Source organism: Lepidochelys olivacea (assembly GCF_965140295.1).
Source record: "Lepidochelys olivacea isolate rLepOli2 genome assembly, chromosome: 3".
Lineage (NCBI taxonomy): Eukaryota > Metazoa > Chordata > Testudines > Cheloniidae > Lepidochelys > Lepidochelys olivacea.
This window is the reverse complement of record NC_140413.1, coordinates 32,433,866-32,459,506: the sequence shown is the minus strand read 5'-3', so window position 1 is coordinate 32,459,506 and position 25,641 is coordinate 32,433,866. Positions and strand designations below refer to the sequence as shown.

The following is a 25,641-nucleotide window of genomic DNA, read 5'->3' as shown; positions in this document are numbered from 1 at the left end:
ATATATTCTTGTGCTCCAATCTAGGGGGGGAGGGCCCACCACTGCTTCACTTCCTTCTCAACTATGAAATCTGGCAAGGCAAGGACTCTGAAGCAGAGAGAAATGAGGATAAGTACTGGAGCACCCATAGGGACAAAACATCTTAAAGAACTGCAGTTACTGTACAAGTAAGTAATTTCCCCTCCTTCAAATAGTCACCTTTATGGGTGCTTCCTTTAGATGACTCCCAAGCAGTGCCCCAACGACAGAAGTGGGTGCTGAGGAGACTGATCTAGTACAGTTCTGAGAACAACCACATCAAAGGCTTCATTTACCCTGGATGAGAGACGAATAGCACAGTGCCAGGAAAAACTGCACAGATGATCAGGTGGCAACTCTGCAAGTGTCCTTAAGCAGGGCAACAGAGATGAATTGTGCCCTGCTGGAATGTACAGTTACCCTAGCTGGCAGGGGGCGGGGGCAGGGGTGCACTTCAGAACTTTTTGTAACATCATGAGACCCATTTTGATAGTCTTTGGGTGGAAATAGGAACTCCTTTCATCCTGGCTGTGAAAGGGACAGAGTGTCTAGAAAAGGGTCTAAACGGCTTAATCCTTCTAAGTAGAATGCAGAACTCTTCTTATATTCAGAGTGTGAAGACTGGCTTCTTTCCTTGAAGTCTGGGGTTTGCGTTAGGAGACTGGCACCCGAGTGTCCTGATTGATGTGAAAATTTGATGAGACCTTCCACAAGAAATGAGGATGATGATGTAAAGTCACTTTGTCCAGCTAAACCACTATGTAGGGTTGATCTGTCAGAAAGAGTCCCCCACCCTTCTGGCCAAAGTAATGGCTACAAGGAATGAGGTCTTGAAGGATTAATGGAGAAGAGAACAGCTCCCAATGGGCTCTAGAGGTAGCTTCCTCAATGCATTAAGAACTAGAATAAAGTCCCAAGGTGGACTAGGTACTGTAACATGAGGAAAAAGATTGGTCAAACCCTAAATGAACCTTGCAGTCATAGAGTGTGTGAATACTGAAAGCTCTTCAACTGGTAGATGAAATACTGTTAACAGCAGCCAGATGGACTTTGATGGAGCTCAGTAACAAGCCCAGGGTTTTTTAATTCAGCAGGTGTTCCAAGTATAGAGTGAGGTGTGATTTGGAGAGAAAGAATGCCCACGGGATGCACCAGGACTGGAATCGCTTCCACTTTGGCAAGTAAGTCTTTCCCATGCATGGTTTTCTACTATTCATCTGTTCTTAGAGAAAACAAACCCATTACACACGGGAGCCACTGAGGAGCCAGGCTTTGAGATGCAACACAAAAGATTTGGGTGAGTCACTATGCCCAATTCTTTGGTCAGCAGGTCTGCTGTCAGGAGACAAAGAGGTGGTCACAAAGACAGGCAAATCAGAAAGATTTTGGGGAGAAAAAACTGGCTACTGGAGAGAGCTTCATCATCATGGCTACCACTCCCACTGTCATCTGGTACCCCAAGCCTTCATCATCCTGATCTTGAGAGGGGTGCTGACCACATCAAGCCAGGGAGAAGGACCCAAATGACATCGCCAGCTCTACTGGCTCCATCTGAATCACAAACATCACCTAGGATTAAACAGGATTGGACTTTAACATAAACAACAGCAGCTCTAGCCCATTCAGCTAACCCCTTTCTTTTTTCCCCAAAAGGACAGTTATTACCATCTTTGATACCATCTGAGAGACTGCACAACAGCTAAAGGCAAAGGAAACAAGAGATGTTGTTAAAATAAAAGCCTTATTTAATATTTCACATGCTTTAACTGTTTTTCCTGTTTTTATATTTTATAAAAGGTTGAAAGAACTTTTACTAGTGTGTTTGCCAGGGTCCTATGCAGGCTGAAGTCTCTGTATACCAACCCCAAACCTTGTTTAAAAGCGTTTAATATTAGACAGTAACTAAATTAACATCTTTATATGCCTATATTCCATCTAAATTAATACAACAGGGGTCAGGGAACCCCCCCCAAGACACACAGTGTGTGTTGGGGAAAATAAAAACAACAAAGAATTAAACAATTAGACAAAACAAGCAAGTTAACTTTTGTGTAGCTAACAGGCTCCGCATGCTCCGCTCTAGCCACAGATAGTTAAGAAGGAACTAGAGCAGTGGTGGATTTACCCTTTCATATATGTCCTCAGATCGGAGCATGAGAATGTGTAGGGTACAGAAGCAGCACACATCCTTCAGACCAAACGTGACTTCAAATGACTGAAGTTGTAGGAATGACTACAGAATAACAATGAAAAATGTAACGTAGAAAGGGCTCTCTTGAATACAGCATGACAGTCCAGAGTGAATAAAAAGAAACATAAAAAGGATTCTAAGACCTTTAGATGGTTCCACATTAAGTATACAGTGAAAGGCCTCACTAGGATGGAGATAGAAAAATATTACTAAGATCACATCTAATTTCTGGAAGGAAATCAGGACTAGAGATTCATACACTTTGCTGCTTATTTGGTCGAGATAGCAAGTGGTGGGAGAGGCAGGAATGCAGCCTCTACCCTGAACCTGAAACAATTTTAATGGATACTACCAGTAAGCCTAAACATTGTTGTATATTTGTTGTAAATTTGCTCCTCTTCTTTTCTTCAGTTTCATAACAACAACTTACTCTTCACAGCGCCCATTTGGAACCGCAGAAAGAAGAGCTTGAGCAGTAGCACTGACATCATAGGTAACTCAGCAAGTCATCAATCTTTCCCTCCAGTAACCATAATGTTAAACCCTAACCCTGCTGTCTGTCTTGGTCATCTCTCCCCTTGACAGTGTCCATTTAATGCTGTAGGCAGAAGAATCTGCCTGCAGCACCAAATGGTTATGTGGAATAAAATCTATTCCTTCTTTTGCTCGGTGGCATAAGCATGCCATTATTCATTGACAAGAACTGAATTTCTTACAATACATTTTCCTTAAATTGCTAGTCTTGAGAGAGCAAACCAAAGGAAGGTGATGAAACAAATTCAGTACACCCTCTTGACAATGTTCAAAACCCTGTATCCGAAGTGATCGAGGGCCATCAAGGGCAAAAAAAACTTCATTCTTCTCCAGCATAAAGGTGCTCAGTGGAAAATTCTAGCTGATTATGGGCACAATCAAGCATTTCAAAAGCCCAGCTGTTTGCTCCGGGGAGGTACTATTTTTGTGTTCCTTCAGCTTTTGTTGAATGTGAGGCAGAATGAACTCAATCTATGAGTACTGAGACCCTATAGAGTCAGAAACAGTGGAATAGACCATTTTCTAGTGGCATGCCTTATAGTTAGTCACTTCAAAGAACAACTTTAGTTTTACCCCATATTTGATCAATTTAAATCTATTTCATGTTTTGAATGAAGTTAGTTTTGGTTCTTTCATCAGTGTCAAAGATAAACCTTTTCTTGGGATTTGGATTATATTGACATTACTATGGATTTTCTGGGTTCCTGTTTTCAGTTTCATGTCCATTTTTGGTATGGAATTGAAAATAAGTCAGGTAGAACCATCTAAGAAGAAGGAAGATACAGAGCTGTTTAAAATTAGACAGCTCATCTTGGTAAGCTTCAGTATTTGTTAGATTAAAAAAAAGTGTCAATGGATTTAGCAAGAAAATTTCTAGGCAGCAGCAGAATATTTTAGACCCAAAATTAGAAACTCAAGATGTAAAATGGGCAAATATACTCTTTTTTAAAAACCAGTAACAAATTTGCTCAATAAATATTAATTTCAATTATCATAGAAATATAGGCTTGAAAGGGACTTTGATATATCATTTAGTCCTGTCCCCTGCACTGAGGCAGGGCTAAGTATTATCTAGACCATCTCTGACAAGTATTTGTCTAACCTGTTTTAAAAACCTCCAGTGACACAGATTTCACAACCTCACTAGATCATTTGTTCCAGTGCTTAATCCTCCTTACAGTTAGGAAGTTTTTCTTAATGTCTAACCTAAATCTCCCTTGCTTTAATTTAAGCCCATTACTTTTTGTCCTTTCCTCACTGGATAAGGAGAACAATTTATCACCCTGCTCTTCACAGCAGTCCTCCAAAGAGCTTGCAACCCTTCCCAGCTTGGTATTGTACTTGGTATCGTACTTGGTATCCTACTTATTTTCACTAAATTACTGTTAAAATCACATTGCAACTTACTTTGACAAGAATATTAACCAAGACAATTTAAGCCTAAATTAGCAAAGTATACCACAAAGTCTTATCTCTGAGCAGATAAGGTCTACTAGTAGAATCTAGCAACAGAGAATGGCTAGCTCATGTTGATATGAAGTATTAGAATATACAAAACTGTACTGGAAAAAAAAGGTTACTCTCATTCTCATAACTGTGGTTCTTCAAGATCTGTTTCATATGTCCATTACACTGTAGGTGTCAAGTCAGTGGCACTGCTATGGGTACCCACATGGCCTCACAGTATGCTAACATTTTTATGGCTGACTTAGAACAACGCTTCCTTAGCTGTCGTCCCCTAACTCCCCTACTCTATTTACGCTACATTGATGACATCATCATCATCTGGACCCATGGAAAAAGAAGCCCTTGAGAAATTCCACCATGATTTCAACAATTTCCATCCCACCATCAACCTCAGCCTAGACTAATCCACACAAGCGGTCCATTTCCTGGACAATACTGTGCTAATAAGCAATGGTCACATAAACACCACCCTATATCAGAAACCTACTGACCGCTATACTTACCTACATGCCTCCAGCTTCCATCCAGGACACACCACACGATCCATTGTCTACAGCCAAGCTGTAAGACACAACCGCATTTGCTCCAATCTCTCAGACAGAGACAAACACCTACAAGATCTCTATCAAGCATTCTTAAAACTACAGTACTCACCTGCTGATGTGAAAAAACACATTGACAAAGCCAGAAGAGTACCCAGAAGTCACCTACTACAGGACACGCCCAACAAAGAAAACAACAGAATGCCACTAGCTGTCACCTTCAGCCCCCAACTAAAACCTCTCTAGCACATCAACAAAGATTTACAACCTATCCTGAAAAATGATCCCTCACTCTCACAGATCTTGGGAGACAGATTAATCCTCGCTTACAGACAGCCCCCCAACCTGAAGCAAATACTCACCAGCAACCACATACCACACAACAAAAACACTAACCCAGGAACCTATCATTGCAGCAAAGCCCGATGCCAACTCTGTCCACATATTTATTTAAGTGACACCATCATAGGACCTAATCACATTAGCCACGCCATCAGGGGCTCATTCACCTACACATCTACCAATGTGATATATGCCATCATGTGCCAGCAATGCCCCTCTGCCATGTACATTGGCCAAACCAGACAGTCTCTACGCAAAAGAATAAATGGACACAAATCTGACATCAGGAATCATAACATTCAAAAACTGGTAGGAGAACACTTTAACCTCTCTGGCCACTCAGTAAAAGATTTAAGGGTGGCAATTTTGCAACAGAAAAGCTTCAAAAACAGACTCCAATGAAAAAAGAAAAGGAGTACTTGTGGCACCTTAGAGACTAACAAATTTATTTGTGCATAAGCTTTCGTGAGCTACAGCTCACTTCATCACTCCAATGAGAAACTGCTGAGCTTGAATTAATATGCAAACTAGATACCATTAACTTGGGTTTGAATAGAGACTGGGAGTTGCTGGGTCATTACACATATTGAATCTATTTCCCCACGTTAAGTATCCTCACACCTTCTTGTCAACTGTCTAAATGGGCCAACTTGATTATCACTACAAAAGTTTTTTTCTCCTGCTGATAATAGCTCATCTTAACTAATTAGCCTCTCACAGTTTGTATGGTAACTTCCAACGTGTGTGTGTGTGTGTGTGTGTGTGTGTGTCTTACTATATGTTCCATTCTATGCATCCGATGAAGCGAGCTGTAGCTCATGAAAGCTTATGCTCTAATAAATTTGTTAGTCTCTAAGGTGCCACAAGTACTCCTGTTCTTTTTGTAGGTTTGTGTCTGTCTGTCTCATGCATCAGCATCGGAGAGTTTTCCCTAGTGGTACTCATTGGGTTGCCTCCACCCACCCTGGCTTCTCATGCTCTGTACCAAGGGTATAAAGGGTGGAGTCGCCCTGCACCTCCTTCCGTTCCTTCACACCAAAAACAGATGGTAGACACTGATGTATTGGGGAAGAAAGGAGGGTCGTGTAATGGATGTATGCAACAACAACAGTTAGGAGGTAAATTACTGTTTTTCTTCTTAGAGTGCTTGCTTATGTCCATTATATTGTCGGTGACTCCCAAGCTATTATCAAGGGCACTAGGGCTCTGAGGCTCATCAGAACAGGGAGCGCAAGACTGCTTTTCCCACTTTCACTTCATCTCTTCATAAGAGCATAGTGACTAGTAAACGTGTGGATCAAAGACCACGTTGCTGCACCACAAATGTCCAGAATAGGGACATGCCCCATGCTGCACATGCTCTGGTACAGTGTGCTGTCAACTCTTCAGGTAGCATCCTGTCCACTGCCATATAAGACACAGAGATGCAACTGGTAATCCATTTTGAGACTCTCTGGGTTGTAATCAAGTACCCCTTTCTTGCATTCTGCACAGGAAACAAGTTACTGGGCAGAGACCCTGAAAGGTTTTTTTCTGCCCAGGTAAAAAGAGAAAGCTCAATGCAAATCTAGGATGTGCAGCTTTTGTTCACCTTTCTGAGCACGTGGCTTTGTGGGGAAAAATGGTAAATATATAGGTTGATTAAGGTGGAAATTGGAAACCACCTTTGACAGAAACTTAGGATGAGGTCTTAGCTGAATTTTGTCCTTATAAAAAAGTGTGTGACAGATCCATGACAAGCCCCTGTAATTCCCCCACTCTCCTGACTAAGAAGATAGCCACTACAGTGACCTGTAGCTCATGAAAGCTTATGCTCAAATAAATTAGTTAGTCTCTAAGGTGCCACAAGTACTCCTTTTCTTTTTGCGAATACAGACTAACATGGCTGTTACTCTGAAACCAGCCACTACAAAGGCTACCTTCACTGAGAGATGCAAAAATGAACAAGATGCCAACAGCTTGAGTGGGGGACTCATAAGAACAGACAATACTAAATTTTAGTCACAAGTGGGCACTGGGTCATGAACAGAAGGAAATATCTATTTACATCTTTAAGGAATTGGGTTAGTGACCACAGTTTTATCATTGATTTTAGGATGAAATGCTGAAACTGAATTCAAATGAACTGTATGAGGGTTTAGGGACAGACTATATTGCTTAATGAGAGAGACAGTCTAAAATTTCTTGAATCTACAAGTGTGAAGGTAATAGGTTGTGGGACGCTGCTCAGAAAAAGAAATGTTTCCACTTAGTCACGTAACTAGTCCTTGTAGACAGTCTTCCTACTACTAAGGAGGACATCCTGGACTGCCACTGAGCAACATGCTTCTTCTGCATTTAACTACTTATGAACCACACTGTCAGATGCAACTTCTGAAGATTCAGGTGCAGCACACGCCCATGATTCTATGTGATCATAAGATTATTTATTAAATCGCAGAAGCAGAGACTCCCTGGCAGATATGTGCTGGAGCTCAGAATACCACATTTATCCCAATGATCCTGGAGCTATAAGGATCATTATTCCTCAAACGTGCTTCAGTTTTGAGGATGACCCTGGGAATTAGGGGCACTAACGAGTAAGCATACAATCAGACCTTGCTCCAGGAAAGGAGGAAAGCATCCTAGATTGACCGAGGCTGTGACCTGCCTTGGAACAAAATTCAGGACATTCCCTGTCCTGTCAGGTTGCAAACAGGTCCCCACTTTCGGAAACCCCCCCATATGAAACACCATAGCCAGGATATTAAAGTGGCCACTCCTACTTTGAGGTGAAAGACATGCTAAATGGTCTCCCAAAGTATTCTGAATTCCCGGTAAGTGAGATGTCCTGAGAGTATGGAGTTCTGTACGCAGAAATTCCACAAATTGATTGCCTACTTTCACAGTCTGTTTGACTTTGTGACCCCTTGCTTGTTGATGCAAAACACCACTGTAATGTTGTCGATGTGTACTTGGAGAATCTTGTCCCATTTATGAGGTGGAAAGCTTTGGCATGCACAGAAAATTGCTCTTAGCTTGAAGTCATTTATGTGTAATTTTGCTTCTTGAGGAGACCAAAGCCCATGGGCTTGGAAGATGCCCAAATGCACTCCCAACCCATGGTTGAAGGGTTCATTACTAAAATCATGGACAGAGTAGGCAGAGCAAATGGGACTCCACAACATACACTGTCCTGGTTCATCCACCAATCCAGTGAGGACCATTCCTTCAGCAGAATGCTTACACAAGTAAGTCCAAATAGTGAATCTAGGGGTGAGAGATTGAGTTGAGCCAAGCCTGGAGCACTCGGAGGTGCAGTCTCCTATGAGAGGTCACATATAGATCATATGGAGACCTTCAAGGCTGAGGAAGCTACCCAGCTAGAGAAGACTGCTGTCACACCACGGGGGGAGGAAGCTATGGCTCTGTCACAAGGAGGATGCTGGCTTCTGGTTACTTGGGGTGGCAGGCAGTGCTCCACCCCTGCTTCCACCTCACCGACCACAGAGATGAAGAATCATTATACTGCCCTGGCAATGAGGGATGAGTAATCGTCCTCAAAGTTGGAGGAGGAGAAGCTCTGTACCCCAACAGCTGGAACGCAGCCACCACTCCCAACAAGAAACGCAGGGTAGTGGTGGTCGGTGATTCTCTTCCGAGGGGGACAGAGGCATCCATCTATTGGTCTGACATGGCACTTGAGAAGTGTGCTGCCTCCCAAGGGCCTGAATAGAGACATTACATAGGGATTGTCAAGGATCATCCAGCCCTACTATCCCATGCCACCTGTCCATATGGGCAATAATACTGTGGCATGACCTTGAGCAGATCAGAAGTGACTACCAGGTTCTGGGAGTAAGGGTGAAGAGTTGGTGGCACAAGTGGTGTTTTCTTTGATCCTTCCAGTCAAGGGTAAGGGCACAGGCAGATGCATCGGGGAGGTGAATGCCTGGCTGCACCGATGGTGTCAGCAGGGGGGCTTTGGCTTCCTTGACCATGGGATGCTGTTCCAGGAATAAAGACTGCTGAGCGGAGATGGGGTTCACCTATCAAGGAAGGGGAAGAGCATCTTTGGATACAGTCTGGCTAACCTAGTGAGGAGGGCTTTGAACTAGATTCAATGGGGGAAGGAAACAAAAGCCCACAGGTAAGTCAAAAAGATGGAGACTTGGGAGAAGGGTCAGAGTCTGTGGGGAGAATGAGCAATTATAGTAGGGACAAAGGAGAGATAAGAGGGAACACAGAAAGGAAATCAAATCAGTATTTTAGATGTCTGTATACTAATACAGAAGGAGAATAAACAGGAAGAACTAGAAATATTAGTGAATAATCACAACTATGACAGATGGCATCATAGAGACTTGGTGGGATAATACACAACTGGAATATTGGTTTAGAAGGGTACAGCTTGCTTAGGAAAGACAGGCAGGGAAAAAACGGGGATGCCTCGGGCAAGTGGCCAGGGGTGTCCTGTTTTCTCTTTGGGAAATACGGTCACATTGCAGCTCCCAGTCACCATGGGCAGAGGGGGAACCCCACAGCTCCAGCTACCATGGTGACAGGGGAATCATAGAGTAGCAAAAGTCACAGACAGGTCACGGCTTCCATGAATTTTTGTTTTTTGCCCGTGACCTGTCCATGACTTTTACTAAAAATATCCATGACAAAATCTTAGCCTTAATCATAATGCATATGCTCTAGGGGACCAAATTAAAGTTGCACAGGAAATTCTAATTATAGCTTTTCCTAAATATTTAATCCTTGACTTTGAAACCTTAATGATGTACTTTTAATGTAGTTTGTATGTGTTATTTTCAGGGGGGTTTTTAAACTAGGGAAAAAAAGGAACTTCGATCATGTTGCATCATATTGACACTGTGGCAGGGCAGGGGTAAAACCCCTTGAATGCCCTGCCAAAATGCTGGCTAAGCCCTGCTTTCTGATAGGGTAGCCAGATGCAGGGGCCCAGGCAGCCAGCAGAGAGCCCAGCTCAAGCCCTAATGAAGGCTGGCCCACAGCAAGGACTTGAGCTAAGTAGCGGCAGCTGGGCTGAGGAAGGGACAGGCTTTATAAAAGCCCTAGAGAAAGCTCAGTCAGGAGGCTAGCCTGGGAGGGGATAGGAGGCTACAGCTCTGTCTCCTCTCCATAGGAAGGGAGCCTCATGGGCCAGGAGACCCTGGAACGGGTTAGAAAGGGGATAACTGTTGGGGGATAAAGGGAGACTACACTGTAAATAAAAGCACAAGGGTGAAACACCGGAAGAAGGCATGAGGACTCTTATTTGGCCAGCCTAAGCACAGGGGGAGAAGGAGGAAACCTGTGCAGACCCTGTGACAGACACCCACAGGGATCATCAGCTGTGTTGGACACTTCAGATCCACTATACACACCTCTGCCACTTGAGCTAACACAGTAACTGATAGCAGTAGAATTTTGTCATCCTTTGTCACCCATCACTGGAGGGGGATGAAACACACACTCTGTCAATTGGTTTCACAGCTATTTGCTGGCAGCAGAGGAATTGGGAGACTAAAGAACCATGGGTTCCATTCCAGGTTCTGGATGGGAGTGTGCTCTAGTGGGTACAGACTCTTCTACCCATTCCTCCTAAGATTGATCCTTTTCCTCATTCCCTCCAACCTGTTCCTAACTCAGTCGTATCTTTTTTCACCCATGGCTCCTTGTCCCAGTCCCATTTTCCTTGCATACTCAGTCCCTATCTCCAGCCCTCAGGCTTCTCATCCCAGTTCCAGTCTTCTTACCCTTCCAGTATTAGTCTCCCCCCTCCAGGTTTGCTGTCCAAGTCCTAGTCTCCCACAACTCCCAGTCTATCCCCATCACTCCCAGTCTCCTTCTCCAGCCAGTCCCATTTTCCCTGCTCCCAGCTTCTCATCCAATCTCTCTATCCCCTCCTTCCACACTCATTTGCTGCTAATCTCCTTTTCTGGGCTCTTCATACAATTCCCATCCTTTGCTTCTTATCCCAGTCTTTTTGCCCAGCCAATTCTAGTTCTACTCCATCCCCGTAACCCCTTGTCAGATCTGTTTCCCCTCCTCACCACCCATTTTCCACCCCGTACCAGTTTCTACTCTCAACATTCCTCCTTCCCCTAGCTCCTCATCTGAGGTCAGTGTTTCCCCCATTCCAGTTCCCCTTTCCCCTCATCAGTTTCCATGTGTTCCCCCTGAAAACCTCCTAGATATCAGTCTTCCTTACCCAGCCAGTCCAGGTTTCTTTTTCCTTCCTCCACTCCAGTCCCAGTTTCAGCAGACTTCTTATTCCAATCTACTCCTTTCCCTTCCTCCCTGTCTGGCTGTTGTCCTCTCTGGTTTTGAATCAGATGGCTTCTTCCTCCATGCCGTCTGGGTACCAGCAATGGATTCATTGAGAGCACAAGAACAACAGGCTCTCTGCCATCAGTTCCAGTACATGGCCCCACTCTGGCCAGAAGCAGTCATTACAGGGTAAGTCTGGTTTTGCCCCTGGGTCATACAGGGTACACCCAGGCTTTGCAAGCTGAGCTGTAATTGCTCTGTGGTGATGACACACATGAGATCAGGTCGCATATAAGAGTTATGAGAGGATGAAGCATGTTCAGTTGCTTTGTGGGAATGGTGCATGCGCAGCCTGGTCAGCCCTAGGAACTGTGAGAGGCCTGAACATGCTCAGTGAGGACTGAATCTTTGGAGATTTTAGCTCCTAAAGGGAAGCAAGGGTGAAGGAGTTGCTGGCACAAGTCTGCGTCAACTGCGATTTTTCAGTCTTACACCTCGGCCAAACATGGGCAGATTTTCACGAGTGCAGGAAGGCAAATCCCTGATACAAAGACCACCTGCTTGCCAAATTTTACATCCCATTTCAAAGCATGGGAACCTGAGAACTTTTTAATAAAAAAAAAAGGTCACCAGACTTTTTTCTTATAAACAGGCAAAACATGTTTTTCCCTACTCTCATTCTTGGAAATGGCTGAACCATTTTGGCTAAATTTTTCCCACACAAGTTCATCCTGAGATAGACACCTTGTTGGATCATATTAAAGAAGTTCTGTATTAAAATCACAAATGAGTTTGATTCCCCATAATTAGTAATACCCTGGAATTTAAACTAAGAGGTCTCTTGGTTTTTGGTACTGTTTCTCTCCCTCTATGTGTGAAACTTGTAAGCTGCTAATTGTGTTAGTACATTCTAAGACAGAGTCTGTTCTCAAAGCAATTCTTTGTAACAACAACTACTCACACAGAGAGAGACTCAAAGCAATGCTCTGTAACAACAGAAACAGCACCCAGAGACTCCCCGCCCTTTTGTTGTATTCATCTCGCTTTGTTAACAATTGTGATTAAAATAGAGATAGAGGATGTATGTGGATGGATGCTTGGTGTGGATAATAACTGAATGATCAGGGAGGTGCCAGCCTAAGAATCCAGTGTCCATCGGCTGAAGAAGGTGTTAAGTGGAAATAACCAGAGGACCCCCGGAGGGCAGACTGGAATCCATCCAACAGCCTCAAGAATGGGAGAACCAAAGAACAAGATAACATCTGGAAGCACAGAGCTGTCAGGAATGTGCCATCTGCTGATTGATTCAGCAACAGCATGATGAAGCAATTCCCATAGACTGGCATAGGAAGAAATTCCTATAAAAATAGACTCTAAAAAGTGAGAACTTTGGGGTCTGATTCTGCAAACCAACTTCCAGGAGCATCAGATGAGGATCTGACAAGGCCCTGCTCCCTCCTCATGTCCAGGCCACCTGGCCAGTGGCTTGGCATTAGCAACTCTAAGGCTGGTAACTATGATAACAACCTTGCAGAACGTGTGTGTGTGTGTGTGTGCGCGCGTGTGAATGAATGTATGAATAAATATGAAATTGAATGGAATGTTATAGCTATAACTAACTGCTTACTAGGATTATTTCTGTATTCACAATAAATGTGGCATTTTGCCTTTTCCCCTTTAATAAGATCCTGCTGGTTTTTATTTTATTGGTATAACAACCTGGCATGTAAAATTCCAGTACACGTTATTAAAGTTTAGCAAAGTTATAAGCAAATGAAAACAGGATCTTATAATGGGAAAGTGCTGAACAACCCTAACAGATGATGCTATCAGCCCTCCCTATAATAAACCACTGAAAGCTCCACTGAGAAGTTTAGATAGAATTTCAAGAATAAATTACCAAATAAAATAACACCATTTCATATTATATTATGGCCCTTTTAATATTTTAAAAGTTATACTTTATTACCTATAGATTGGCAAAGAAAATGATGTCTTGTTGGGATGAAAATTAGATTAATGAAAACCCAAAATAGCTGTGCTAACCAACTATGTACGAGCACCCAGTAGAGATCTTAATAAAATAAACACAGACATATATAAACAGTACACCTGCTTTAATTAGCAGTGAAAGACATTTAAAAAACAACAACAACGTTTGCCAATACTTAAAGATTTTAAATATAGGGGAAAAGACTTGGGTGGTAAATATTGGCAAATGCGGACTTTTTAATAGCAGTTATTAGAAATTTATGTCATCACTAGAACCATACCTACCTCTCGTAGATGGTTTTTAAAGTAAGCTGATCTGGAACACCTTCAGTCTCTTCCAAATACAATATGAGCCAGGATGTCCTGTATGGCCACTGCTCTGTAAGGTTAATCCAGCTAGCCAGTCTATCCCAATTGAAAGTGATCTGATTCGCTCTCAATAAACGTCCTAAAAATACAAGAAGGGGGATGAGAAAGGAAGAAACTCTTAATAGCTTGATCTTTTGTCACACTCTATAACAGATGAAAATCATGTATTCTCCTAACAGCGGAAAGTGGAAAAGGTTAGATTAGTTCTATGGAGTTCAAATTTGTTTTGGGTCACATGTAAAATATCTAATTTGGTAGTCTAATAAAAAATCCTACTGGATATCTGTGTATATCTCAAAACCCACCATGACTATCAGCCTCTGCTCGGCCAGGCACTGGATTACAACTACCAGCCTGTTACAAGTAAGAATTAATGTGCATTAGCAGAGTTGTGGGGCAAAGTATGTGCAGTGCCTGACTGTAATTCTGCCCGACTCTAGCAACATTCTACAGCACTACATTTATACTGTATTTCAGAACGTTTTTTAAAAATTCATTATTTCATCCCAAGAGATTTTCTGTCTGTTTCCACCAGGAAGATATCACTCATGGTTATAGCAAACAGGCAGATAATTGGTATCCTGAATAGTAAATCAAGAAAATCTCAAAGCTGGAAACAAAAGGCAGTACTTCGTTAACAAGAAAGGCAAGGTTTGGGTTTACGAATATAGCATATTATTAAAGGCAGAAAAAGGGATCTAAAATCAGTTCATGTAGTTGACAAACATTCTGATGAGAACAATATGACAAGAGGTTTCTTTACTAAGATGAATTCTGATTTGCATGTGCTGAAGAAAGAGTATTCAGTTAACACTTTCAGAATACTGTCAAACTTCTAAATCACAGGTAACAAGGTTCTATATGAATTTCTGATGCAAGTTCATATTAAAGTCTCCACCTTCTGCAAAACACACATTGTGAATCCATTCTACATATGAATCTCACACTTTAATATTGTATTCCTATTGTGTCCACTTTCTTTGCATTTGGGTTGTGGTTGTTTTTTTTTTGTTGAAGTAGCATTACTAAGATTGCTAAAGTGGTTCATAATTTATCACCCTTAAAGATCCCATTATGAGGTCTGTAGTTAAATTATATTAGTGTACACAAATATCTCATGGTTATAGATTTTATACAGTTTTAGTTTTTACTCTTGGGGACAATTCTGTGCATCTGCGGAAACGCAGAATTCCTCTGTCTCACATAATTTTGTATTTTCCGGCATAAAATACATTTTGCCTAAGAAGTGCTGTCTTTGCACACCAAAGACCACTGTGGCACCAAAACAACCGTCTGTGTTCATGCTAGCTGTTCTGGAGCCACAGTGGCCTCCGGTGGACAAAAGGCAGGACTATAGCACTTCTTAGGCAAAATGTATTTTATGCGGGAAAATACAAAGTTCTATGCCCAGTGCTGCAGAATTCCCCCAGAAGTACAAGTTCATCACAGCACCCTGCCCACAGAGCCAGGTTAGGACAGAATGGGGCACACAGGGCTGCTGAGGGAGTCATACACTGGAGTTCAGAATGTCTAGTTGGGGGTACAGACTGGTACTTGAGCTCAGGAGCTGTGGGGTGACAGCGTTGAGCCTAGGAGTGGGAAAGAGAGAGGTTGCAGAGACCCGTGGAGGGGACAGGGACAGGGACAGACATGCCTGACTGAATGGGAGAGGCTTGGGGGTCAGCCAGGGTCTGCATAGGGGAGGCTTCCCAAAGCTCTAACAATCCCCACCCCAAAAAACAACAACAACAAAAAACAACCCTTCTCTTACCCACACCCAACATCCTCCAGGTTCACTCTTAAGCTCCTTCCCTCTCCCTCAGCTCCTCCATTACCTCTGACTCCCCCAAGCCTTTGCACTGCTTCTGACAGGTGCAGAAAATACAGTTCTGTATTGTAATTTAAATTAATTACACACACAAAGTTCTGTATTAATAAATCTAGTAAGAAATCTATTGGTCAAAAAAATTTACTAGAATTTTTTTTTTGGTCTGTATTGTTACAGACATACTTGTGACAGATATTTTGAAATACATTAACAAAATAATTGAAACTAGCATGATTATATTGCATTATTTTGACAAATAAAATATGCAGAATTTTGAAGTATTTTCAATATTGTGTGCAGAATTTTTTTGCTGCAGAATTTTTAATTCTTGGTGCAGAATTCCCCCAGGAGTAAGTTTCATACCTGGGGTCACATATCCACAGGATGTGTGCTATGATCCACCTTTAAACAGTCCTTTGGAGGAACCCCTTCAATTGCTCAGACTTTCACACTTGAAAGTCATACAATTTTGCTAATCATTGTTCTGGACCTAGCTGGGTACTTTGAGAAGTGCTTGGCTGTGATTGTCCTGACATTTTTTTTTTTTTGACTGCTTGGTAAATGTTTTATTTGCCCTCAAAGCCTTTTTTTTAAAATGGGTAAGTAAAATAAATCCTGAGCTGTAATCTAACCCCATTGTGCCACTTTGGCACAGGAAAAAAGTGAGAAAGCACATAGATCTTCCTAGTGGATTCCCTTACTGTCATTTATAAGGCTTTACATCAGTCTGGCAATGTAGGCGTCTTAAAACTTTTACAGGTTTTATGCTCCTGGGGGAATTGATTGAGAATAGGAACAGTTAACTAACAATAGGATCATTAACAATGTTACTACACATGCCGGCTGCTACATTTCTGCCTCAGAGAATGAGATCAATTAACCATCAACAGCAACATTAACAAAATGTGGGTTTATTGGTTTTTAACAAAAACTATTTTCTTTAATTTAAAAACAAACAATTTTCAGTAACTTGATACCAATATTTAATGTTTTTTCGATTCTCAAGAAGTTACAGACACGTTACTAGGCAGGCAGGCTGCTACATTTCTGCCTCAAAGAATGAGATCAGTTAACTAGTAGGCAGACTGCTACATTTCTGCCTTGAGGAAACAGCCTTCCTTGTGCATAATAAAAAGACCTGCCCCCTTCCACACCCAGCCAGCCTCAGTAGTGAGAGGGACAGAGTCTCTCTCGCTTGTTGGCCAGCCCCACCCCCTGAAGGTAATCATCTCCCCCACAGGCACGCACGCCCAGCCCCCCTCTCCCGACAGTGATTTGCTTCTCTGAGGCTGCTCGAGGCATGCCAGGGAAGGGAAGAGGCATCTGTCCCCCAGCAGAGTTCTTTTGCATTTTTCTGCGCAGGGGGCACAGAAATATGTGGACTATATGAATTCTGTGCCCCCACAGGGGTGCAGAATTCATCCAGAGTACATACCCCAAATTTCACCTCACTTAAAAACTACTTGCTTACAAAATCAGACATAAAAATACAAAAGTGTCAGAGCACACTATTACTGAAAAATTGCTTACTTTGTCATTTTTACCATATGATTATAAAATACATCAATTGGAATATAAATATTGTATTTACACTTCAGTGCATAGTATATAAAGCAGTATAAACAAGTAATTGTCTGTATGAAATTTTAGTTTGTGCTGACTTTGCTAGTACTTTTTATGTAGCCTACTGAAAAACTAGGCAAATATCTAGATCAGTTGATGTACTCCCTGAAAGACCTCTGCATACCCCTGGTTGAGAACCGTTGGACTAGACAACCTCTTGAAGTCCCTTCCAGTCCTACAATTCTATGATTCTATGTCCACTGAAGAGAGGACAAGAAGTAATCAACTTAATCTGCAGCAAAGAAGATTTAGGTTAGATATTAGGAAAATCTTTCAAACTACATGGGTACTTAAGTTCTTGAATATGCTTCCAAGGCAGGTTGTAGAGTCCCCACCATTGGAGGTTTTTAAGAACAGATTGGACAAAAACCTGTCAGGGATGGCCTAGGTATTACTTGGCCCTGCCTTGGGGCAGTGGGCTGAACTTGATGACCTCTCAAGGTCCCTTCCAGACCTACATTTCTATGATTCCATGAGTCTATATATCTTACACACAATAATTAGTGTAACATTCCTGATGAACCAGATTAGACTATAAACAAGAGCATCTACAAGCAAAAACCTGAAAAGCTTGTCTGATGAGAGAAAATTTGTATAATATAATTTTATTTAGAAATTCAACATGTTCCCAACTAACCGGATCTGACAAATTTAAAATTAGGAGCAGTTTTTTTCAATAGAAGGATTCTGTTATGAATAGGAAATTTCTCTAGTAATCTGTACACCAGGAGCTATGCCTGTCTGCCAGCACCCAAATATTCTCCGGGTAGTTTGACACATCTTCAATTATTAATTTTTCTATTTTTATCCTGCCAACACTACCTAATGAACTCATATTTGTATATTAAATATTTATGCTAAATACTATCAAAAAATCTATTTAAGCAATAAAGAGCATATGAAAATCACATTTGTAAATACTTAATATTTACCATTACCCAGTAGTTTTTAAAAAAGGTTAATACTATATTGCATCTCATTTCTATGCAATGGAAATACTGGCATTAGCAACTTGTCTACAAATGCAATTTTCTAAAAAAGCAGTACTCTCTAATCTCATTAAAATCACAGTCATTCAGAGCCAAATGTTTTCGATGCTGGGACACATGTAATAAAGTGGGGCGGGAATCAAATCTGATCCATTTGGACAGTGAGGTACAATTGCCTTACATCAAAACAAAAATTAACAAGAACTTTAAAGTTGACACAAACTTTTTCCAATTTTACCCCGTTGGTGAATCATACACTATGTCTACAACTTACAGTGGTGTGTGAAGTACAGACACAGCATGCCCACCTACAACAAGTATAAGTAGCAGTGTAGATGGTGGGACACTGCTTAGGCAAGTATAGTAGACATATACTGTAAGTTTCTGGCATATGCTACATGGCTCTCTACACACCCAAGCGGTTCCTCCCCCATCTACACTACTATTTCCAGCAGTGTAGTGGTCTGTGGCCAGACCAGGAAAACCCCTGGGTCAAGGCAGTGGGGAAAGGTGCCAACAGCTCCCCAAAGCTGGACCCTTTCCCTGCCACAACGAACTGCCCAAGCCTTTCCCCACCCCAGTGAAAGGCGCTAGCAGCGAGATCCTGTTGGAGCTTTTCCCCACCACTGGGAAAGGCTCCAGCAGAGGGGAAAGGCAGTGAGGAAAGGCCCTCCTCCACTGCCTACTCTCTGCCAGAGCCTTTCACTGCAGCGTGGACACAGCCTGGTTTTCACTGCAGCATGTAGCTACCCATGCCCTACAGGCTGCTCCATACACAGACAAGACCATACAGAGAACATTTTACTGTGAAAAACTTTCTATTCTGAAAGGAGCAAATAGATCCTTTCCATTACCACTTTTTTTAGTTGACAGAAATGCTATATTGATTTTATATTTAAAGTACAGTAAGTTGTGAAGGTAAGGAACTTCTCATACTTGTATCCAAAATTATATGTATATTTCATTCCATCGATCCAGAGCACAATCATTAGTTTCGATTTTCTCTGTACCCTCTTTGTATCTGAGGGAGGGGATGCATCAAGAGTGTCAGAGATTTTATGTTAATGGTGAAATGCAAAAGGCGAAATTACTTTGCATGCACTCTTTCTTACTGCTCTTTGATTGTTTCACATTTACAAATAATTTTACACCTTAGAAGTATCAGGAATACTGAAGTCTTGACTTTTGTTATTTTGGAGGATTTGAGAATTACAAAGGAATAGGTGACAGTTTAGAACAATTACCCAAACTACAGCTTTCCCAAAGCTACATGTGACATAGGAGTTGGAGGCAGTTTCTCACTGAGGTTTGAGTGCTCCTGTGAATAATCCTGACTAGATCTGATTGTCTTATGAATCTGTCAATGGAAAGATAGGGCCTGGCTGTCAACAAATCCAAGGATACCACAATGAACTACATTTTCCATACAAGAATAAACATGGATTTTTTTACATTGAGTTGAAGTCCCAATTTCGGGAAAAAAGAATGGGTCCTCTGAGTGGATGACAGCATTATTTTGTAAGACCAACCCTTGAACAGCCAGTCACTGAGGTACAGGAATACTAAAACCGCCTCTCAATGAAGATAAGCAGCCACCACTGCTAAAACTTTTGAAAAAGCTCTCGGAGCCAAGGAAGCTCTAAAAGGGAGCAGCCAGTATTGAAAATGATCCTGGCCTATAACTAAAAGTATTTTTTATGAGATGTGTGAATCACTACATGGAAATGTGTCTTCTAGGTGAAGGGCAAAAAACCAATCCCCTGAATTTAGAGAAGGAATTATAGCTGCCAGAGTCATCATCCTGAACTTCAGAGACTTTACAAATGTATTTAGTTGCCTCAAATCTAAAATTAGTCTCCACACTCTGTCTTTCTTTTTGCTACGAGGAAGTACCTTGAGTAGAAATCCTTTCCCTTGTGTTGAGCAGGGACAGGCTCCAGCAGTCCTAAACGAAGGTGGGAGTGTGTTTCCTGACTCACTAAAAAGCTTATGAGAGAGATCCCTGAAGAGGGATGAAGAAAAGTGGTAGAAAAGAGGGAGGAAGGGAAAGTGGATGATGTAAGTCCAATGTTACAATCTTCAAGACCCATTTGTCTGTAAGAATCCATTCCCATGTATGCTGAAAATGGGAAAGTCAATCTCCAGATGGTGAAGTAAAGACTGTGGAGGATTTGAACCCTCAATCAACTCATTAAAACTGGTGTTTTGATGCCGAGTATTTGGGCCAGGTGGATGAGTGGTTCTTTTCCTCTGGAATCTACATTTCTGTCTGAGGGGTTCAGTGGGTTTTTTGGAGCCTAGAGAATTGGATTGGACAAGATCTCTGAGTGGTTTGCTACCTCCTAAATTTATTTGTAGGGGTGTAAATTCCTAGAAATCATAGTGGCCCTGGAGTCTTTTAAAGTATGTAGGGATTCATCTGTTGTCTCTAAAAACACCTTCAGACCATCAAAGGGGAGGTCTTCTACAGTGCTTTGGACCTCTCTGGGAAAGCTTGACAATTGGAGCCAGGATGCCCTGTGCATAAATACCACACTAGAGATGAAATGGGCTACAGCATCTGCTTCTTGAAGGGATGTCCTGGCCAGTAACTGTTCCTCAGCAACGACGGCTTGAAATTGCTTTCTTTGCTGTGGTAGAAGGTGCTCAATAAAAGCAGTAAATTTCACACAGGAAAGGTAATCGTATTTTGCCATGATTGCCTTGTAATTTGTGATCCAAAATTGTAGGGTTGCAGTTGAGTAAACTTCCATCCAAAAAGGTCCAGAAGCTTCTGGTCTTTGTCATTTGGGATTGGCTTGGTGTGGTGTTCCTTCCCTTGTTCATTCAGCGCATCCACTACCAAAGATTTAGGTGGGAGGCAAGAGAATAAAAATTTGGAGTCCTTGGGGGGGACATCATATTTTCTTATCTCCCATTTACAAGTTGGTGGTACTGTTGCTGGGGTCTGCCAAACTATCTTCGCAGGATCCAAAAGTCCATCATTGATAGGTAACACAACTCTGGTCAATGTTGCCAACTGCAGAATGTCCAGCAGCTTACACTGTGGTTCCTTGACCTCACTGAGTGGTATCTGCAGATTTTTCACCACCCATTTTAGGAGGACCTGAAATTGCTGAAAATCTTCTATCACAGACAGAGGTGGACACACAACCACCTCATCTGGAGAGGACGAGGATAGTGTAGTTTGAGGGGTAGCTTCCTTATCTGCTCTTACATTCTGTTCCTTAAACGTCTCCTCCTGAGGAATAGGTGGGGGGGGGGGAGTTGTGTGTATCTATTGTCCCAGTGGTCAAGACTCAGAACCTTGGGAAATTGTTGGTTTGCTGCCAAGGGATCCCAGTATGGCCATTGTGGGGGGCCATGTAGGAGAAGAAATGGCATCCAAGACTGGTCCCCTGAAAGTCCTCTCCTCTGAAAGTCCTCTCTCTCTGTGCAGATGTTTCAAAGAATGGGTTCCTGTATGGATGGGTAGGAGAGCCCTGCACCGAGATAGAGGAGACTAAAGGGAGGTCTCCATCATCATCCTCTATATCATCCAGAAGAGAAGGCCCAGCTGAAAATGTGGTGAATCGGGTAGTACTAGAGACAGATGGGAGTCCGGTGATTGAGAGGGTCTTGGTACCACAAGATACTCAGTACCCATAAGCAGTGGAGATTCTGGTTCACCTATCTCTGATAAATCCTCTGTGGACCTGAACTCTTGTTGTACCAAACAGAAAGGCAGTACTAATATGACAGTGTTTGTGTCTCTAGAAGTAGACAGTACTGAAGATTTAGAGCATTCTGAGACAGGTGCCAATGGAGTAAGGGCCTTAGGCTTACACAGTACCAAGGAACCCATCTGGGGAGGCACCAGCAATAAGGATGAGTCTGATGGTACCAGTCTCAAAGAATGTTTCTCCTTGCCTTCTTTGACATATCTGGACAGTACTGAGGCTCGGTCACAGACGTGTTTCCTCTTGGAAAAGCTTAAGGGCTTTCCAGACATGCAGATACCGGAGGAGTCCTTTGTCGCTATGATACCAAGTCAAGAGGCTGAAGCTTCTGAGACCGTTGACCTACTGGGGGACTGAGGTCTTTAAGGAGCAGGCTCCTTATGAAGGGAGGTGCAGCTCCTCTTCTTCAAGAAGATCTCTGTAGTTTTCCCCTTACCAAGAGAGAGCGGAGGTGAGGTCAAAGGAGTTCTGGATCTACCCAGAGAGCAGTGTGTATACAGTGGTTCTTCTGACCTGGCTCTGAAGTGAGGAAAAGGGAGTGCTTCATCATAGCTTCAGTTTAAATCCTAAGCAAGGTAAAACTGGGAGATTAAGGACCAGACAGAAGTTACACTTCTGAGGAATGTGTGACTGCTGCTAACTAGGATGTCCTCCCAGCAAGTCAGCCAGTGTTTTAACCCCAGTGAGCCGGATATGCCCTTCCAAGGAAGGCAAGCCTCCTTAGAGGGGAGAGGAATAAATCTAATTCTCTCAACTACCAAACTAACCTAACTAGCAAGCAAACTATCTAAAATTAAATTAGCAACTAAAAGAAAAAACTTTTAGTGGAGGCGTGCTCGAGCGCCATCTCAGGCTGAGGCAGCTGAGAAGAAAATAAGGGCAGTTCACTCATACAGCCCTATATAATCTCAGTGTAGGGCACATACACAAGCCAAATGGACGCTGCCAGTGCAAATCTCCATTTGACGGCATGTGGGGCACATGCAGACCTGGAGTGGAGCGCTCTTAAGGGCACTACTCTAAGAACAACATCTATTCACTTCTCAACTAAAGGCTGCAGCTCCAGGTTCTAGTCTTCAATGATGTTGTATTCCACTAGTCCTCTCAAAAATATGGGCATAAAAGCCAAGAATTAAGAATAATAAAAAACCTTTGAGGCCTTCTTTATACATCAAAAAAACATATTTTTTTGTTATTTTTGCCTTGCAGTTCACCTTAAGGTACTAGCTGTGTGATCATTTTTCATTACACCATATTGTACAATCTGGAAATATATTTAAATCATAGTATCAGAAAGGTAGCCATGCATCCGACGAAGTGGGTATTCACCCACGAAAGCTTATGCTCCAATAAGTCTGTTAATCTATAAGGTGCCACAGGACTCTTTGCCACTTTTAAATCATAGAATCAGATAAATGTAGGGCTGGAAGGGACCTTGAGAATTCATCAAGTCCAGCCCCCCGCACTGTGACAGGACAAGTAAACATAGACTATCCCTGACAGGTGTTTGTCCAACTTGTTTTTAAAAGCTTCCAATGATGGGAACCCAGGACCTCCCTTGGAAGCCTATTCCAAAGCTTAACTACCCTGATAGTTAGAAAGTTTTTCCTAATATCTAACCCAAAACTCCCTTGCTAAAGATTAAGCTCATTACTTCTTGTCCTAGCTTCAGGGGACATTCAGAACAATTGAGCACCATCCTTTTTATAACAGCTTTTAACATACTGGAAGACCGTTATCAGGTCCCCCCCTCAGTCTTCTTTCCTCCAGATTAAACAGACACACTTTTTTTTAAACCTTTCCTCATATGTCAGATTTCCTAAATATTTTATCATTTTTATTGCTCTCCTCTGGATTCTTTCCAATTTGTCCACATCTTTCCTAAATTGAGGTGCCCAGAATTGGAGACAGAACTCGAGCAGGGGACTCACCAATACCTAGCAGAGCAGGACAATTACCTCCTGTGTCTTACAACACTCCTGTTAATACTCCCCGAGAATCATATTAGCCTTTTTTGCAGCTGCATCACATTGATGACTCATATTCAGTTTGTGGTCCCTATAACCCCCAGATCCTTTTCAGCAGTACTACCATCTGGACAGTTATTCCCCATTTTTTAGTTGTGCATTTGATTTTCCCTTTCTACATGAAATACTTTGCACTTGACTTTATTGAATTTCATCTTCCTGAATTCACACCAATTTTCCACCGTCATTTTGAATTTTCAACCTGTCCTCCAAAGTGCTTACAACCCCTCCCACTTGGTGTCATCTGCACATTTTATAAGCATACTCTCTAGTCCATTAACCAAGTCATTAATGAAAATACTGACTAGTACCCAAGACTGACCCCTACAGGACTCCAGTAGATACGCCCTCCCAATTTGATCACAAACTATTGATAACTACCCTTAACCATTTGTGTACCCACCTTATAGTAATTTCATGTAGACCACGTTTCCCTAGCTTGCTTATGAGAATACCATGCTTCATGTCAAAAGTATAGTCTAAATGTATCGTACACATGGGAATACATTTTCTAATAATTTCAGCAGGGTTTTAACCCTCTGGCTCCCATTAACGTTAATGACCAACAACTAAACCCAGCACATGACTTTTTTTAAAAAGAAGATTTACAAAATGCTCAGGTTACATTTAAATTTCCAAGTGAACGTTTAGTTTTGTTCTAGTTTTTAAGATATGAAGCCACTGAATCTCTTTTTGGCCACATCTGCTAGCATTCTAGGAAAGCATCTTACCTTAGAAATAGGATTTTTTAAAAAACACTTGGAAACAAATGCATGAATTTTGCCCTTCATATACATTACTCGTTCACCTACAACCTTTTAAATAGTTCCTCATACTAAGTATTTTGGAGTATCCCTAGCTTATTTTAAATTTTTACTCAGTGCTTTTCTGTGATTTTTTTGTACTACTATTACAGAAAGTATGCACCTCAGTGTGTTGCACCATTCCTGAGAGCACACTACAATTATGATCAATCACCACAACATACTGCTTAGAGTGCACAATGAACACGTCATACTCACCTGTCACAGAAACAATATTGAGTAATCTTCTCATGGTTTGAGGACTGATATCACTAAACCAGTCCTCTGTAACCAGAAGCTTGGTCAGATCAAAAGACATCTGGCGTGTAATAGTCCGCTGCATCTGTCGTCTTCGGTAAGTATCCTGACAAATAAAAAAAAACAAAATAATGATTAGTTTCTCCAAACTGTACATACCTGAAGGGCTTCTCATTTCAGGTTTTGTGCTTAAAAATATTCTAATTTTTACAAGTTCAGCCAAAGGCACAGATTTATTCTCAAATACAATGAAAATATTTTCACAGAAAAAAAATGTTCTTTGGCTAAACTATATAATATTCAATACAAGCAACACAAGTTGTAAATTATTTCTAATAAGCTACATTACTATGCCTTACAAACAATAGCAGTGTTTTTTCACACCACAATTATGAATGAAAAAATACAATGGTAAGTCACAATATTTTGTACGAACAAAACAATTTTTAACATTGATAAAACCACTTTTTAAATTAAGGCAAAAAAAAACACAAAAGAGCATATCTTTGCTTTGGAGGAATCAAAAAATCCCCATTCATAGCCCTAGCATCTGTCACACAGAAACTGATATAGGAGGCAGTTGCTAAGCCAAGCCTCTTTGTGGTTGTTAGATATGACCCCCCCAGACCCCACCTGGGGTACAGATTGAACAAGAATTTGTATACTCTCTCTCCCTTTCAG

At 41.8% G+C, this 25,641-nt stretch overlaps 1 protein-coding gene across 3 annotated transcripts in view; it reads right to left on the bottom strand.

Annotated features, from left to right (window-relative positions):
• KIDINS220 (kinase D interacting substrate 220) overlaps positions 1–25,641 on the bottom strand; it is a 159,668-nt gene that overhangs the window by 63,398 nt on the left and 70,629 nt on the right. For all 3 annotated transcript variants that reach the window (XM_084622063.1, XM_084622064.1, XM_084622065.1), the window contains exons 21-22: positions 24,922–25,066; positions 13,630–13,792 (exon numbers count right to left, since the gene is read on the bottom strand). In XM_084622063.1, coding sequence (XP_084478189.1) covers positions 13,630–13,792; positions 24,922–25,066 — 308 coding nt within the window. The remainder of the gene's footprint in view (positions 1–13,629; positions 13,793–24,921; positions 25,067–25,641) is intronic.